Genomic DNA, 18972 nt, shown 5'->3' on the forward strand with positions numbered 1-18972 from the left:
ATCCTTCCGCCAAATTTGTCTTCTTTTCCGTCAAACTTAAGGGTATAGTGGTCTATTCATAAAAAAAACAATCTAATTTATTTAAAATTGAGAAGAGCTTGGCTCCTTAAAAAGTTAAGGAGGAGTTCCTCATCAAAACACTTCGTGGTCTACTCACAGAATTTCGTACTTATGCTCAAAATAGTTCATATTATAAATTATTAGGTAAAGATTATCTCTATAAAATACCAATTAAAACTAGAGTAAATTGTAGCAATGGTCCCTCAACTAAAAATCTATTACCATTGGTCCCTCAACTTTGACTCAATTGGAGCAATGGTCCCTTAACTTTAACTCAATTATAGTAATGGTCCTTCCAACATAACTCATTTTGACAAAATTCTGACGAAGTTGACGAAAATGATCATAACTACACGTTTTGATGAGTTGAGGGACCCCAATTGTCGCAATGGTCCTTTCAACACAACTTATTTTGACAAAATTCTAACGAAGTTGACGAAAATGACCATAGCTACGCATTTTCATGAGTTGAGGGACCAATGGTAATTGATTTTTAATTGATGGACCATTGCTCCAATTTGATTAAAGTTGAGGGACCATTGCTACAATTTACTCTTAAAACTAAGACTGTTTAGTCAATTCTTAGGAAATTACAACTATAAGCACAAAATTCTGTGAATAGGTCACGAGATATTTTAAGGAGTTTCTCCTCAATCCTTGAGGAGCCAACTCTTTCTCTTTGAAAAATTCACTTTTTTTTTTTTGATGAAATTTCTATTTTATCTCTCAACTTAATGGAAAAGGTGATAGAGTTAACATAAAGGACTACTATTTAAAAAATGATATAATTCGAGGATGGGTGAGAAATTACTAGTAAAGTTCAAGGACGAAAACTAAACTCGTAGCATAGTTCAAGGACCTCTACTACAATTTAGCCTAACTTAGAGACAAAAGCCTCTACTAATCGCATATGCAACAAAGTTTTTCAAGCTTTCATTGTGCCAATATGTGAATGTCTTCAATGATGTTTCCACCTCCATGGAGTTACACATCGCAGATAAAAATATCTATGACAAATTTAGAGTCGCCCTCCACTTGCACATTTTCTAATTTTTTTTTTATCAACGAAGTTCTAGACATCTCATAACGTCGCAAATTTCAACGGAAATAATAGATCCACTAACATTCCTAACATAGGCTAAAATAGAACTCTCATCATGAATAATAAAATCCTGCATACTGTTGATTCATTACTGACAGGTCAAACTTTATTTTGATCATATTTGAGGAAAGTAAGATCCATTTAATACTCTGAGCATATCTTCCAGGGACAGAACTTGGCAGTTGAAAAAATCAACAGCAGCTCCTGCTGCTAGTAAATCACAGATAGATACGTGTCCAATATGTAATTTAAAAATCAATTACTTAGACACGTGTTCATCTGTAATTGGTTAGCCACAGGAGCTGCTGCTGATTTTTCAGCAGCCAAGTTGTGTTCATCTTCTAGCACTAAATTATGAATTAGAAGCAACACATTTGCCTCAAAGAACTCTTTGCAAGACGAGTTGGTAAAAGAAGAAAAAATAGCAATCGAATTATTATAATGAGTAACTAGATTAGGTTCACACACTATGTGTGTGTATAAACATAAAATTTTTAAAAAGAAAAAAAAATATATGGAAAAGTGAGAAGTTAAAAAAAAGGGAGAGATAGAGAAAGAGATTGAGAAAATGTGGTTTTTTTTAAAAAAAAAAATTAGAGATGATATGATGACATGTGGGTGATGTTATAAACAATGAAATTTGGTTTGTGCAAAATTACACTACTATCCATGATTTTATTGTGTGATAGAAGATCAAATTATATTTTCACTCTTTTTTTGTTGACAAATAAAATCTTGTTAATAGATCATTTAGATATTAACATTCAAATGACTAAGAAAAAACATAATTCTACTTACACTTGGCAAAATTCCCCCAAAATAAACAAATGTTGTATAGTTTCTTCATGTTGGGAACACAAAAAGCACATAAAATCAGCATTATAAATACAATTAACAACTTTTAATTTTGTTCACTGGGTTGATATGTGCTTAATAAGCTACATTAGGGAATCTGTTACTATTGGTGACTAGCTAGTCTTTTTAGGATACACACACTCAAGTAGCGTGCATTTAGGCATTACTTTTTTGGAAGAATAGTTAAGGGCAATCGTATGATCATGAATTTTTAAGCCTTAACGCGTATAATTTAGAGTGATCAGAATGCCATAAGTGTGTATGCAAAACCAAACTAAGGCTCACTAAATCGTAAAGTTCGGACTTGGGTGGTTCAACGTGCAATAGAGTGGTAAACAGGACCAATTCCATGAAGGGGTTGCTTGTCTCCCAAGCATAGGAAACATGTTCGGGCTTTGATTAGGAAGAAGTCATGAATATCTTTGGATATGTATAATTGTAAAACTAACAAATTTGATATTTTATCAGCCCTTGATTGCATGAAAATATTCACCATGATGCATGAACACAGTCAACTATTAGTGTTTTAGAAGAACTTGATTGGCTAAAAACGAAATAAAGCCTTTGAATGCAATTTGTACAAGATCCTTATCAGAAATCCGGAATTTCATCGAAAATAACAAATTGAACCAATAGCAAGTATATTAATTAAATAAATAAAAAGTTAATCATAAGAAGAATGATTGAAACCTAATATTCCCATGATTGAAGATAGACAAACTCTCCTAAAACGCAACGTTATAAGCATGCTGATAATGTGTTGTAGGCCTATTTAACTAAAGAATTATAGAGAGGGTGAGAGGGACGGCAAGCAGAGAGAAATTGAGAACTGGGTGAATTTTGTAGCAATTTGATGTTCAAAATAAATTATATAGCTTAATGTGATATGAGTATAATTGAATTTATCGCACTATGGTTGAATTTTAACTAATTGTGCCTTTATTTGTAGTAATGAGGAAGGAAGAATCATTGTCTTTCAAGTAATATATCACAATCAATAAAACTATCTAAAAGATATTGTAGAATCCAATAGAATTTACTAGGATTTACACAATCATATTCCCAATTAAATTAGGAATACAACAATTTTTTTTTTATATCTCATATTTTCACCCATAGATTATTAGGAAAACTAATGAAAAAGGTTTGAATGTAACATCCCACATCGACCAAAGGAGAGTGGGTGATGTGCCTTATATGTACATGCCCACCTCCTATAGCACGAGACCTTTTGAGAACTCACTGGCTTCGGGTTTCATCGGAACTCCGAAGTTGAGCGAGTTCGGGCGAAAATATTCCTAGGATGAGTGACCCACTGTGAAGTTGCTCGTGAGTTCCCAAAAACAAAACCATGAGGGCGTGACCCAAAATGGATAATATCGTGTTACGGCGGAGCCGGTCTGGGATGTGATATAATGGTATCAAAGCCACTCTACCGTGTGGTACGAGTGTGCCAACGAGGACGTCGGGCCCCTAAGGGGGGTGGATTGTAACATCCCACATCGACCAACGGAGAGGGGGTGATGTGCCTTATACGTACATGCACACCTTCTATAGCACGAGACTTTTAGAACTCATTGGTTTCGGGTTCCATCGGAACTTCGAAGTTAAGCGAGTTCGGGCGAGAGCATTCCTAGGATGGGTGACCCACTAGGAAGTTGCTTGTGAGTTCCCAAAAACAAAAAACCGTGAGGGCATCACCGAAAGCGAACAATATCGTGCTACGGTGGAGCCGGTCTGGGATGTGACATTGAAAACTTTGAGTTTTAACGAAAATGACAAAATAAAGGGTGAAGTGAATAGTATTGACTTTTTAATGTAAAATTGTGGCTTTTCGTTAAAGTGAACAGTACTAGAAGTTTTTCGTTAAATTTCCCATTATTATTCTAGAATACTACAATATATAGAGATACAATTACCGTACATAGATAGGAATGTATCAAAGGATAATTCTAAAATACTACTATAGAATCTGTATAAAATCAAAATTGGTGATGGGTACAAAAAAAAATCAAAACTGGGAAGTTGGTGTGAAATTATAAAATGAAATTTGGTTATTAACATATATGGAATAAATAAAATTAAAATTGAAATTTACTAAAAAAAAGTTGGGAAGTTGGTGTAAAAATAACGACTATTTGTGAAAATTTTGATGATTAAAGTTTTAGTTTTTAAATACTTATCGTGTTGGATGAATATTACTCGCAATCTACGTAGTAATAACGTCCAATGTGTGCATGAATAATCTGTCAATTTCATGCACATGCAACATGCAAATTATAGCCTATACTCACTATATATTCGGAGCCTTGGCCTTCTAAAAAATGAAAATGAAGCATTTTCATACTTTTTCTTTCTTTCTTGAATTGTATTTAACCAACCTATAGAGTACATCGTATGAGTCATATGACATATATATGCATAAATTTTTTCTCTGAAGAAAAAACTGAAAACCTAGGCTGAGGTATTTTGCCAATACTATATATTTTTAAGAGAGACATAAACAAACATTTGAGAGATCAATTCAATTCTACTCAAATCACATTAAGCTAAATAATTTATTTTTAAACATCAAATTGGTAAATGATTTGAAGACTCTCAGTCTTTATTTTTCACATATGGTTGATGCATCTATGTTTGTTCAATTTTTATCTATACATATGAAAAAAAAAAATTCACACGCAAAGCATGTGTGAAAGTTTCGAGTATCATTAATGATATCATCGACCATGGATGGAGCTAATGAAAGCTTATTGGGGCAAAAGCGCCCCCACTCATGTAATTCATTGTTAAGTTGCAGACTGCATATTTGAAGAAAGTATATGTATCTAATATCAAGCATGCCCTCATATCAAATATTATACGAGAAAAAGTGCTCTTCTTCTATTATACCAACAGAAAAACCCTGCCTCTCATGCATTAATATTTTCTCTTGACTTTGCCACTTTCCATCACTATACAAAAATTTTGTAGCACTGATTCTTGATATATCATCATTTAAAACCATTCACATTATCATATGGGCATAAGCCATACAATAGTAAGGTTTTTTAGTTGTTTTTCAGGTTGCCTCCATTAGAAGAAATTTTTAACTATGTCCCTATCATCGATCCTTCAACTTTTTAACAAAGTGATTTGTCCATCCAAACGTACGTAAACCTAATTTTATCGAGTAAATCAATCGGCCTTGAAAGCTGATTGGTCCCGTTAGCGCAAAATGACATCTAAATTTAATGCACAATGTCTAATGTAGGGTGATAAAACAAATTCCAAACATGAGGTTAAATATAACCAAGCTCTCTAAAAAAACCCTAGAACTATTACCTAAATTTGTAGGATGAGCAAACAATACCGTTTGAAATCGCCCAGAGTTCTTCATACGGTGCGTTTCGCCCTAGCCTTGAGGTATACTGGGTTCTTAAGCGACGAGCACTTCTCGCATCTTCGCCATACACGTACACCCTTTATCAAGATCAACGGACCAGACCATCCCACATGAGGGTCGAATATGATTGGCCAAGCTCCCAGGCCTCGCAACCTGATTGGTCCACTTCATCACAAATGACATGGTTCCACGAATTGCTATCGTCCGATGACAGACACTGAGTCACAGATGCGGACAGCGTACGTATCTCCCCCTATAAAAGCTCGAGTACCACGCGCGGTTCAACACTCAGAAACAGAGAACCAGAAACACCAAGGACTCCTCCAAATTCCCATAGAGGTCAGAGAAGCCATCATTCATTGCACTACGATCTCGGACGCAGAGAGAAGACGCGGAGAGCTTTCGTTCTGCGCAGACGCCATGGCTGGCTCGTGGAGAGCTCGAGGATCTCTCGTCGTGCTTGCGATCGTCACATTCGGTGAGTGTTTCGGTTTCTGAGTGCTGGATCTGGTTTTGCATTTTGTTTGAGATTTTGTGGATTCTTGTTTTTAATCGGGAAAATGCGGTGGATCTGATTGTGAATTGATGTTTTTGAGCTCGGAAACGATGAGATTTATGGATCCAGGTTGGATTTTTTGTGGATTTTTGTTAATGGATGGTGAATTTTGGTGTTCTTTTGAACTAGTGGATGATAGTTTTATGCATAATTACGTTGAAGTGTTGGAGTAGATCTAGCTGGATTGAAAAAGTTATAAAATTGTTTGTTCTTGATTTAAATGTGTAATGATTGAGATCCGTAAGTGATTCGATTGATATATTTGGCTGTGTAAATATATTTGTTTGAATTTTATTCATATGATTTCGTTTACATCAGGTGAAATCGAAATGAAAGATGGGAAGAATTACAATGTTTAGTATTTTTATATCAGATATTAGGGTTTAGTAACTGATAATTTGATGAATTTTGTTAAGAAATGGAATTTCCTAACGGCGAGGAGACTTAGATCTTGCAACCGTTGTGGTATCGTTTCTTATGGCAATGTCATAAGAATTGTTGGCTGTATTGCTAAGAAACTATGCTTTATAAATGTTACGATAATAATCACTGCACAGCTTGCTGCTAGTTTCTGTTAAATTGTTGTGTCATTTGCTAAATGCGCGACGTGCCAATGCCTTGTTTGGAAGGAAATTATTTCGTGTGGTGATTGAACATTGTCACGTGATATAATCAATGCATGTGTTATAATATTGGGTGAGCGGGTTTATACGTTAGGTTTTGTGTTATTATAACCAATTCACGCGGGTGGATTGATTATACCACGTTACGTGTTACTACGCAATGGTTTCTTGTTTTGAAGCAATACGTTATTATCATTTACCGTATGTGCTACTTATATGTACTAACATGGAAAGATCTGCAATACAGGGTGCCTTTTTGCAATTTCCATCGCGAAAGAAGAAGCGACCAAGTTGGGAACAGTCATTGGAATTGATCTTGGAACCACTTATTCCTGTGTTGGTGTTTACAAGAATGGTCACGTGGAAATTATAGCCAATGACCAGGGTAACCGTATCACCCCTTCATGGGTGGCTTTCTCTGACAGTGAGAGACTGATTGGTGAGGCTGCTAAGAACCAGGCAGCTGTGAACCCTGAAAGGACTGTCTTTGATGTCAAGAGACTTATCGGACGAAAGTATGTGCTTTTCTTTGTATGTTGATGATTTAAAATCTTTTGAGCTGGCTGGAAGTAATACTGACTGGTGCTTATTCTTTGGCAGGTTTGAGGACAAAGAAGTTCAGAAAGACATGAAGCTTGTTCCTTACAAGATTGTTAACAGAGATGGAAAGCCTTATATCCAAGTGAGGATCAAGGATGGTGAGACCAAGGTTTTCAGCCCCGAAGAGGTCAGCGCCATGATTTTGACTAAGATGAAGGAAACAGCCGAAGCATTCCTTGGGAAGAAAATCAAGGATGCCGTCGTTACTGTTCCTGGTGAGTAAAACATATATTTAACCTAATATCCTTCCAAGTATATATGATTGTATTGGTCATAAATCTGACATTGTTTTCCTTTTCAATACGCAGCATACTTCAATGATGCCCAAAGACAGGCAACCAAGGATGCTGGTGTGATTGCTGGGCTGAATGTTGCTAGGATTATCAATGAACCAACTGCAGCCGCCATCGCATATGGTTTGGACAAGAAGGGCGGTGAAAAGAACATCCTTGTCTTTGACCTTGGTGGTGGAACTTTTGATGTCAGTATTTTGACAATTGATAATGGTGTTTTCGAGGTTCTTTCCACAAATGGAGACACTCATTTGGGAGGTGAGAAATCTCTCTTGTTTTAACTACTTGCTTATATTTTGTCATTGTGGTCGGTTGCTGACGTCTGTGTGCTTCTCTGCAGGTGAGGACTTTGACCACAGGATCATGGAGTACTTCATCAAGTTGATTAAGAAGAAGCACGGAAAGGACATCAGCAAGGACAACAGAGCCCTTGGAAAACTCAGGAGGGAAGCCGAGCGTGCCAAGAGAGCACTCAGTAGCCAGCACCAAGTCCGTGTGGAGATTGAATCCCTTTTCGATGGAGTGGACTTCTCTGAACCCCTCACCAGAGCTAGATTCGAAGAGTTGAACAATGACTTGTTCAGAAAGACCATGGGACCTGTGAAGAAGGCTATGGACGACGCTGGCTTGGAGAAGCGCCAGATTGACGAGATTGTGCTTGTTGGTGGAAGTACCAGGATTCCCAAGGTCCAACAGCTTCTTAAGGACTACTTTGATGGCAAGGAGCCAAACAAGGGTGTGAACCCTGATGAGGCTGTTGCTTATGGTGCCGCTGTACAAGGAAGCATCTTGAGTGGAGAGGGTGGTGAAGAAACCAAAGGTAATACTCATTTCTCTTCTTATACAGATAATTTTGATATATTTGATAAAGCGGTAATTAGATGAACTGCTGTAGCAACTACTGACAAGTTTACTGTGGTATTCAGATATTCTTCTCCTTGACGTCGCACCTCTCACCCTCGGTATTGAAACTGTTGGAGGAGTGATGACCAAGCTTATCCCAAGAAACACCGTGATCCCAACCAAGAAATCCCAGGTTTTCACCACCTACCAGGATCAGCAGACAACCGTCTCCATTCAGGTAATTGTATTTTGTCAATTTGATGATGATAAAATGATTAGTTTAGTGTCTTCATGCAAATGGATATCGGTTTCTTAATGGATTCTATCCCGCTCTGATCTCAGGTCTTCGAGGGTGAAAGGAGTCTCACAAAGGATTGCAGGAACCTTGGTAAATTTGATCTTACCGGAATTCCTCCAGCTCCAAGGTCTGTATACGCTGGCATTCAATCTTCCCTTATGATTTGCCACCCATTTGTTTCCAATGATTCTAACAGTATTTCTTTCCTCTCTTGTGAACAGGGGAACTCCTCAAATCGAAGTCACATTCGAAGTGGATGCCAACGGTATCCTGAACGTCAGGGCAGAAGACAAGGGCACAGGCAAATCCGAGAAGATCACCATCACAAACGACAAGGGCCGTCTCAGCCAGGAGGAGATTGACCGCATGGTTAAGGAGGCAGAAGAGTTTGCCGAGGAAGACAAGAAGGTGAAGGAGAGAATCGATGCCCGCAACAGCCTCGAGACCTATGTCTACAACATGAAGAACCAGATCAATGACAAAGACAAGCTTGCTGACAAGCTTGAGTCCGATGAGAAGGAAAAGATTGAGACCGCGACAAAGGAAGCCCTCGAGTGGTTGGATGACAACCAGACCGCCGAGAAGGAAGACTATGACGAGAAGCTCAAGGAGGTTGAAGCCGTGTGCAACCCCATAATCTCAGCCGTCTACCAGAGGTCAGGAGGTGCCCCGGGTGGTGCCGGAGCCTCGGAGGAGGACGATGAGTCACATGACGAGCTTTAAAAGAGTAGTTTATTTCATTTTCATCGAACACGGTTGGAAGCAGTGAGGAGAGAGAGGGGTTATAGGTTTAGGGGAAGAAGACTTTTACTGTAATTTTTCCGATGGGAATAGAAGAAGCTGAGGGAGACGAATTTCGACTCTCTCGGCTTATCGGGTCTTTTTGTTAGAACGTGTAATTTCATTATTTTGATAAAAAAAACACAGTTTCAAAATTTGGTTTGTCGTCGGTCTTTGTTGCTGGTTAATATCATGCGTATGCTCTTAAAAGTAGACCTGGCATTTTTCATCCGATCCATTAACCCGATCCGTTAAAATTAGTATTCGGGTGAGTGATAAACGGGTTGGGTGGTTAACGGGTCAATCTGTTAATCACCCGTTTAATAACGGATTATTTTGGGTGAACCCGCGAAACCTGTTAACCACCCGTTAAGACCCGTTATTGAGGACTTTTGTGTAATTTCAACAGTCCTAGAATAAAACCCTCAGCACTCAGGTTCCTCACTTCTCTCTCGCAAGTCGCATCGTCGCACGACTTTGCTCTCTGAGATTGAGAGATCGCTCTCTGAGACTGAGAGATCGCTCATCGGCCATCGCTGTGCTCCTTCCCTTCCGAATCCACCACTCTCTCTTTTTGGTAAGCTCCGATTCCCTTCCACCTCTTCTTTCATGCATAACAATATACAGACTGAAATTTGTTCATGGGTTGTGCTCATTCCCTTCCACCTCTGGTTTTCTTTTTCTTTTCTTTTTTTTTTATAAATTTTTTGGTTGTGTTTTGGACAATGGGTTTTGCTTTTTGTTCATGGGTTTTGTGTAAAATTTGTTCATTTGTATTCTCAGATTAAAATTTCCATTTTTGGGTAATTTGGAGCCGTTAATGCCGAGGTGTGTAATTTGGATGACGAAAGAAGAAATGTTTTGTAATTCGTTAATGCCGAGGTGTGTAAATTACATTACTTTGTTAAGTGGGAGATTAAAAACAATTGAGTTTGCTTTGTTTTGCGAATAAACTTTATGCCGAGGTGGGGGATTGAAAAGAAATGTTTTGTAATTCGTTAAGGCTCATGTTTTGCGATTCCGAGGCTCTGGAGTTTGGGTTGGATGTTTATTGTTTATTCGTTAAGGCTCATGCATTGAAAAGTATTTTTGCTTTGTTTTGGTTGGTTTTTGGATTGGAATTGGGTTGTTGTTGTTGTTTGGTTTTATTGAAATTGATACGAACAACATAAGTTACTGCTCAATAAGTTTCTATATCCTCCCTGTGTAGGCATCCTGCTCATACTTATTTCCTTCTATTTTTCTCCTGGCCTTCGAAATGTTTCCATTTTAGGTGCTTCTTATATTCTATATTCATAGGTGCCTACTGCTTAGTAATTAATTTGATTGATACTTGAGACTCTGTAGTGAATTACCCAAACTTGAGACTCTGGAGTTTGGGTTGGATGTTTATTGTTTTCCTCTATTACATTGAACATTAGTAATTAATTTGAAGTCATACTTTATATTTTGCACTGTCTCGTGATTGTGGATCGAGAACTGGCAGTGGTAATGGTATTTAAGCCATGAAGTTTTCGGGGACATAGACATTATGGATGGATAAACTCTCCATTCTTTTGGGTTTTGACTCATAATGATGTTTCCTTCTCTCTTTTGTTTTTAAATTATGTCTCTTGTTTTTGCATTGATTAGTTCTTAAGTTAAATCTTTAGTTTCGAGGCTGTTGTAGATTGTCGATGAGAGAAAGAACATGCATTGATTAGGTGCATGTAGTGTAGGGGGAGAGTAAGAGGAGAGATCCTGAGCAAAGTCTCAACTTGTACACGAAGTGGATGCTCTTTGTGATGAAATTGGGAAGATTTCTGATCAGTAAAGTAATAAAATCTCCTATATTTGAATGTTATTTTCCGAGAAGCTTGAGGGTATACTTGTTAGCTTAACGAGTGAAACGGGTTGAAACGGGTGACCCGTTAGCTTAACGGATTGGGTTCGGATGACCCGTTAAGCTTAACGGGTTGGGTTCGGGTGATCCGTTAGCTTAACGGGTCGGGTTCAATCTGATCCAAACCCAATAAACCCGACCCGTTTACAGGTCTACTTAAAAGCATCTCCCATAGATGTTAAATTTTAAACATAAAATTTGAATATGACAGCTTATGTGGTATTTTGACATCTTTCAAAATTTTACTTTCCATCCCATATGTTAAATTAAATATTATTTTATTACAATATTTTCTTTTCTTTTTATTTTATTAACCTATTATTTTATGCCCTTTTCTTTCTAGATTTCTCCTATCATCTTCGTCGCTACCGAGTCCTCCCTCTCGTCCACCCTCTTCACCTCCCCTCCCTTCCAATTATTCACCATCTTCATCCTCGAAGTCTTTGAGATGCCTTTCGTCGAACACTTTCAGTGCAACAACTCGCCCTACTCACCCACCATCAAAACCCTTTATCTGGACTTTCCAATCGACGACCCATAACGCAATTTGTTCAGATCCAACGGCGAGGATGCTATCGTTGTTGGGTTTTTGCTGTTTTTCCCAAATTACTCCACCTTTTTGGGGAAGCCAGGGTTTTACATAGAGGACCTGTTTGTGAAGGAGTGCTATAGGAGGAAGGGGCTGGGGGAAGATGCTGCTCTCAACGGTGGCGAAGCAGGCGGTGAAGATGGGTTACGGCAGAGTGGACGAGCGGCGCTTCTCAGGTTTGAGTGAGAGAGGAGAGTTGCATATAAAAAAATTAATAAAAAAATATTTGACAACAAGGGGAGAGCTGTTATTCCATGTCATGCCACATCAGATTTGACTTTTTGAAAAACATTGCAGTTGTTTCTTTTTACTGTTATTGCTGATTTGGACATTTTGACATCTCCAAAAGATATCCATTAATTAATAATTAGTAGGGCTTAAAAGATGATTAAATGCATGCATAATCTGCTTTACGTTACATCTGATGAACCAAGTACGAGTCACAGTAAGAGAGAGTATTTATGTGCCTGTACGACTGTACCGTACAGCCGTTTGTACCAAAATTAATAAGAAAATATAAAAGGAAATTGTTATTAGTATTTTTGTTTTTAATTATAAAAAGTTTGAAGCGCAAACGAGTATGAATAATAATTCCCTTTTAAAATACACGAAATTGAATATTAGTTTTAAAAAACATGCCCGGTGTAAGTTCATTCTCCAGGAAATCTCTTTTGTAGGTCACGAATGAATAAATCTACATCGGTTTTTAATTTTTATTTGGGTTTAGAAAGGAATTTTTATTTTGGTATTAGAAAAGAAAGACTCGTGATGTCAGCAAATAGAGATAAATGTTATTAATCGCTTAACAAGGCCTTGACGACTGATGGGAGCAAAGGAAAACTCCCACTTCTCTTTCAGAAAAATGGAATTTTCAGACCTTTTTAGGGAAGCAAAGGAAAACATGACCTTGCTAACATTGGCTCTTAGGCTCTTGTCGACGGGGTTCAAACTCTCGAGTAACGAATTCTCATTTATTGTGCTACAAGGCTACCAAGGTTTTAACTCGAAAAATAATGCATGTGCAATAATTTCTGACATTTGCAAAATTACCAATTCTAACCAGCATGAATAACGTGAATCGTTTATTAGATTCAATGAAATTATGTACAGAAACCTTACACGAGCAATGAAGGTTTCATATTACACGAGCAATGAAGGTTTCATACACAGCTATAAGAAGTTTATCATTTTTTATTTCTCTTTCGAAGAAAGAAAAGGAGGAGGAGGAAGAAGAAGACGAAGAAAATAAACCCTAGAGTCCAACATTTGGATTGCCTGAGCCTGCTGCCACAACTCCCATCCCACCTGCACCATGTGGAGCATCAACCAACTTGTCTTGGTCACTTGAATCTCCCAAATGAACCCTGTCACCGCCCAACTCACGTACGAGATCATCAATCTTCCGGAACTGATATGGCCATCTCGCATTGTATACAAATTGGCGAAGGTCAAACCGATTATCCTCGGGTGAATAACTCTGCATGAAGTTGAAATAAAATGAGATATTCCATTTGATGCTTCACAACACGGATAACATTTTAGACTGAAATTAGTTTCTTAAAGTCGTCATGTTTATACCTCGGCGTGATAGGAAGGTGTTAACACGGTCATTTTGTGTCGATTGATAGAGTAGTACTTGAAAAAGTGCTTCACTTTCTCGGCCACTTCTCCTGGAGTCAATTTTGCACCCCATCTGTAGCAGAGATTCTGCAACAAGGAAATCGTATTGTAAGATGAGCGTCCTTAGAGAACTGCAAAAGATTTCACTACTTTACAGAATTGACAATGCAACATGTAAACGTGTCTGAGAATTCCATGTAAGAAAAATACTATTTGACGACGGAAATGGCAACAGACCAGCCCATACTACTTCAGCGGTTTCCATAAAGCATTAGACTAACCTTGAACATGGACATGGGACCACAGCGGAAAATTTTGCGCATCCTTCCATAGACGGAGAGTTCCTCGTATGTCATTCCCATGTCTACTTCATCCAGCTGTTATACACAGAACACGCTATTAAATTCACCTATCTCGTATGGATAGGACAGGTGCCAGGACTTGGGAGCAGAAAACATTTTCCGCAGGTACCCCCCTATTACATTTAACATGTTTCCAGGAGCAAATTTTACAGTTGAGGAAAAATTACTGATAATGCAATTGGATAGGTAAGGATGAGCTATTACCTGACTATAATTGGAACGTATAGGCTCCAGTTCAGCAGTGGGTGGAGCTGCTTCAATATCTGCCAGTGAAGCATAACTAAGATGCGTGGCAGCCCATCGCAAAAATGCCCGAAGATCCTGCTTACTAATGCTTCCAATAGGATTTATATCAGCTGCGCTGCAGTCATACTGTGCAGGAAAAAGAAGAGTAATCAGATATAAACCAGCAGGCAGATCAAGTTTATTAAGATACGACAAACTGCCCACAAGTAATAGAATTTATTAGCATACCCCACAAGAAAAATTTATACAATACCTTGGTGAGATAACCACGCAATGCTTCATCCACATTGGAGCTACCCAAAACAAGATAAAACCCATGTTTGTTATGAACCCAAGGTAGTAGTGATGCAAACATAAAAGCCAGCACCATCCTTATTCTAGCTTGAATGTTTTGCAAACCTAAGTTCTCACTGTTAGATCCGCCATCTACCTATCAAAATAAAATGAGGTTGAGGAATCAATTTAAAGCACAATTACTGACAGTTTTAATGCAATTATGATCAAATCCCAATTACTATAGACATGCAAACATAACAAATGGAGTAATTTGATGCCAGACGGTTTTTACCTTGTATTTTGGTCGTTTTCCTGTTACTGTTTGAAACAGCGACAGAAGTGCGGAAACAACACCATCTATGGGAACGTCAAGATGCCATGCGCCAATTTCATCTGCTAGAACTTTCGCCCGTGACTTTGTTGCTTCAGAGCTGCAAGGAACAAACTACATTAGTATCATTTACGAGCACACATCCGCAAGATGTTGTGATATTGAGAAATCTGCTGCAAGTCTACAATGGAAACTTCACTAATTTGTAAATAATTGGTTCTCAGGCGTTACTAAAATCCAAAGAAAGAAAAAATTATGATGCCTTCCCCATTTTATTGTATTTCATTTTCATATTAAATGATGACATTCAATGTTCAATAGAAACCACAAAACATTAAATGTTAATCTTGTTGTAGCATCCAAGAGAAGATTTTGGTGCTCCTACCTGAAAAACAGTTAATGCACTGGAATTTGCAACATAAGGAAATCAGACGCACACAGAGTAGCGCATGGCTCACACAAGGAAATAGTATGTGTAAACTGAACCCACCTGTTTTCAGATCCCATAAAAACAGTATAAAATACTCGTTTTGCGAATTCGTTGCTGTCAGTAGGATACTGTCCATTCTTGTATTGTCCAATCCGTATTGCGTCAGCTTTGATTTGTTCATCCCCGTTTGCAATTTCTGCATATATGCATCAGAAATGAATGACACACGTTCAGAGGACAATATTTTCCCAGTAGGATAAGAGAGATGTCGTTTCTGCCTCTGCACCCTCACTACTAGTATAAGTTCAAAGGAGAGACTACCTGATACCTCTGTTCATCCTAACCTAAGATACTGGTTTTATGAATAAGTTGTGAGCTAAGACTACTCAAGTTTAATTGAAAATATTATGGTTCAAAATATGGCATATGTATTTCTACAACAGTAGTATTTGAAAGGCAAAGGATCAATACATGTAATGTTTATCATACGCCTGTAAGAAATGGTTACAGACCCCATCCACCCATCCAGTAAGTAGTCCTTCTACATTAAATGCAGTGCATAGCCCAGAAGTCAATGGCAACAAAAAATGAAATTATTGTACACAAATTTAGGATTGAAAAACTAACCTTTTACTACAAGCTGGCACATGCAACCAACTATAGCAGCTACTGAGGAGCTATCAGCTCCACCAGAAAGAGGAAGCAGAAACCCAGAAGCTCCACTTCTTCTTAAATAGTCCCATAGCCAGCAAGCAGGACCAAAGGCTATTTCCTCCTCAGGAGAGTGATACTTAATCTGCAAATCATAAGTTATATTTCAATTGTATTAATAAAAACAATGTTTCCTAAGTACTGTCAAAATATCACAGCTTATCCACATAACTAAATTTTCCGGTGAATTTAAAATTTAAACAGAAGTTTTCCAAAGAAATCATGATAAATTTTTGTTATAGGGTCAGAAATACACATAGATGCGAACTATAAATATTTTTAGGCAAATTCTTGATAAACCAACACTGAGAAACCAAAGGATTTTCTACAACGTTTCAATAAATCACTACCCTTTTGACAAAATATATAAATAAATATATCACTACCCCAACTACTTGAGTTGGTCATTGCTAGAACTGGAACTCACCTTCAGAGGACTAGAAAGGCACATTTTCAGATTAAAAGACTGACAAAGGTTGTATCGTGCCTCCACAAAAGGAACCCTGGTTTTGCAGCTCGCTTGCTCTTGGAAGCTACTTATCGATCCTCTAAGACTAGCAACCTGCCATTAAGGAAAAAGAAAAGTAAGATATAGTCATTGTAGGAAATTCCAGGAATCTGTGTTAGTAGAAGAAATCCAAATTCAACAAAATGAGCAACCATTTATGCGTTATTTGGTAGAATAAAAAGACACTGAAATTTAATGTAGCTTTTAAGTGGAACATTCAGATACAAAGACGCTCCTGCACATACAATCTGTGAAAAGAATAACATACCGCTTCTAAATCAATTTGGGCAATCACAACCTCAACATCCTTCAAAGAAAATTGTGAGCCTTGAGCAATTACATCTCCATTTACGACGACACTAGCACATCCATCTGCCAAAAATTAACCACAGTTCAACAACCAGACAAAATTCATTTACAAGTTTTTTCCTTGAGCATACAGTGCTGATGCATATATTTACTAGGCAAAATGCATAGCCGGACTGAAGAAAAACATCCATCAATTAATGTATTCTCACGTACCATAGTAAAGGCGACCACCATCACACCCCTGGTGATTGCTGTACATGTACACTCCTCCACGAGTGTGAGTAGCGTCTATAAAAGCACGAAGGCGAATATCAAGCTTTCTAAGTTGGTGATGACTCCCACTTGCATTCATAAAAACTTCAACCCCATTCAATGCAAGCTCAGCATGAGGAGGACTAGGAGTAAAAAGTTCTTCACAAATTTCAGCAGCAACAGCTCTAATAAGGGAACAATGCTTAAGATTTAGAATTTCCACAAATCAGGTTTCGACTGGAAGAGAATACTATGCTGCAATAAGATTACAACTCCTACAACACCAAGGCTGGCCTTGGAGTCATCTGAATTGGAGCACATTTTAGATAAAGTGATAGGATCGACCAACAACTTCTTCTTGCACAAGGCACACCTTACAATGTGTTATGAATTTACCAATTGTGATTACATTAATACCAAAACACGGGCAACTGCTTAATAATCATGAATTGTGTAGTTTACTCAGTATGTCTTATGAAATATCATTAAGGCGATTTTCAAGGGAGTTGTGGCGCTCATTCTTTATATCTAACAGTTACAAAACTGACGTGGAGGGAAATTTCTAATAATTTATCTCGCCTAACCAATCCTAAGTTTCATTAGATTTGCTACAAAAGCAACATATTATACACAAAGTCGTAATACAACTGACCAACTGACAATAAAGCAAGTAATATTGGTACTTACGTGTCTAGAAACTGTATGTACCCATAACCGAAAGGCACGGATTCCTGTGACAAAGTCTCAGAAATTTCATTTGGCAACTGAAAGTCCACAAGTTGGTCTCTTTGTTTCCACGCCGTAAACCAACGAAGTTCCCTGTAATTACCATCATTCGCAAGCCACATTTTCGGGCGTATCATGATAATCTTTCTGTTCATACAAATTATCTGACAGTTGTAACGCTCCGACCCTTTGATCACAGGCATCCCAAAGCTGCACAATATGCCATCAGTCCAATCCCCAACTAACAGCTCTTTCAAGCATTCCCATCTGCCAAAAAAAAAAAATCACATTTCTTAATCACCACCAAATATTACCATTAACAATAACTTAAAGTTAAAACCTCCACCGTAAATTTATCTTTTAAAATACTTTTACCACTTAATTCATCCACAAAAATTCTGTCTTTCTATCACTTAAAACTTAATTCTTACGCAAAATGCGAAACCCAATTTCTAATTTGGTTAATTAAACTAAATACGGGCTAATCTTATTCTAATTTATCACTTTTTTCTTCAAAAAACAAAGATTTAACGGATGATTTGAAACGTATGGAGTGAGAACTTACGCATGATTAACAGTGTCAAGCTCGAGGAAGTGGTCTTCGCAGCCATAGCCAGTGATCTCAAGCTCCGGACCTAGACGAATCACGGCGCCGGCCTCCTTAGCCCGAGCTATCGACTCCTTGATGTTGTTCATATTGCAGTCGTAATCCATAGCCCATTGGTTCAAATTACAGGTTGCGACCTTCAGCAGCCTCATCTCGAACACCTTCAACTCTCCGCGAATTGAATTCTATGGTTTTCTGAATCGATTCGTTGGATGAGAGAATCAGAGAAAGCTTGGATATATATGAGGCTTCGGCACGTGAGCAATGGAGCAGTGAACGACAATTGGTGGCCTTGTGTTTCCTGGATCCTTGCACGGGTCAAGCCGGTCTAGTTATTCCGGTTTTGACACGTTTGAAATTTCGAGGTTCCAAGCTGATGCGGAACCGTAACGCGCACGCCTGTGAAAATTCAAATCGGAAGGAGCTGAGATTTTTCTACGTAGATGCACAAACTCATGTTCTGATCATATTGAAAAAACTGAAAACTTCTTTGAATATGATCAGAATATGAGTTTGTGCATCTAATGAGTAAGTCACATACGGCTGTATTTTTTTTTAGAAAAAACGATATTATCTATAGGGTAAGAGAGTGAGTTAAGCCTCGTAATGAGTTAGCAATAATGTGGTTCAAATTTGTCTTTGGTAAGAATCGAGTCTAAAATCTCTCACTTGCAAGTGAAAAGAAATACCATTATAATGTATTGATACGTGCAATAAAAAAAATTAAG

At 37.9% G+C, this 18972-nt stretch overlaps 2 protein-coding genes across 2 annotated transcripts; one reads left to right on the top strand and one right to left on the bottom strand.

The window, feature by feature from the left end:
• The first annotated feature begins 5457 nt into the window (after positions 1-5457).
• On the top strand, positions 5458-9550 carry LOC103400676 (luminal-binding protein 5-like). The gene is made up of 8 exons (XM_008339343.4): positions 5458-5880; positions 6829-7096; positions 7182-7396; positions 7490-7732; positions 7815-8294; positions 8401-8555; positions 8660-8742; positions 8837-9550. The coding sequence occupies exons 1-8, from the start codon at positions 5610-5612 to the stop codon at positions 9336-9338; spliced, it is 2217 nt and encodes a 738-aa protein (XP_008337565.3). The 5' UTR covers positions 5458-5609; the 3' UTR covers positions 9339-9550.
• Positions 9551-12931: 3381 nt separating this feature from the next.
• On the bottom strand, positions 12932-18753 carry LOC103400677 (glutamine-dependent NAD(+) synthetase). Its single transcript, XM_008339344.4, has 13 exons — positions 18203-18753; positions 17599-17904; positions 16873-17096; positions 16619-16722; positions 16270-16404; positions 15759-15927; positions 15192-15327; positions 14663-14801; positions 14348-14524; positions 14053-14220; positions 13768-13863; positions 13445-13573; positions 12932-13343 (listed from the first exon to the last, which is right to left on the bottom strand). The coding sequence occupies exons 1-13, from the start codon at positions 18394-18396 to the stop codon at positions 13119-13121; spliced, it is 2202 nt and encodes a 733-aa protein (XP_008337566.3). The 5' UTR covers positions 18397-18753; the 3' UTR covers positions 12932-13118.
• Positions 18754-18972: the final 219 nt, after the last annotated feature.

This window comes from Malus domestica, chromosome 06 (genome assembly GCF_042453785.1).
Source record: "Malus domestica chromosome 06, GDT2T_hap1".
In the NCBI taxonomy this organism is placed as follows: domain Eukaryota; kingdom Viridiplantae; phylum Streptophyta; class Magnoliopsida; order Rosales; family Rosaceae; genus Malus; species Malus domestica.

Bases quoted from the DNA above. Each gene is read 5' to 3' on its own strand.
- LOC103400676 (XM_008339343.4), top strand. From the start codon at position 5,610: ATGACAGACACTGAGTCACAGATGCGGACAGCGTACGTATCTCCCCCT. The intron at 5,881-6,828 runs GTGAGTGTTTCG...TCTGCAATACAG, and splicing joins GCTTGCGATCGTCACATTCG to GGTGCCTTTTTGCAATTTCC. The intron at 7,733-7,814 runs GTGAGAAATCTC...GCTTCTCTGCAG, and splicing joins TGGAGACACTCATTTGGGAG to GTGAGGACTTTGACCACAGG.
- LOC103400677 (XM_008339344.4), bottom strand. From the start codon at position 18,396: ATGAGGCTGCTGAAGGTCGCAACCTGTAATTTGAACCAATGGGCTATG. The intron at 16,723-16,872 runs GTACGTGAGAAT...AATTTTTGGCAG, and splicing joins TGGTGGTCGCCTTTACTATG to ATGGATGTGCTAGTGTCGTC. The intron at 14,221-14,347 runs GTATTGTATAAA...TTTCCTGCACAG, and splicing joins TGCGTGGTTATCTCACCAAG to TATGACTGCAGCGCAGCTGA.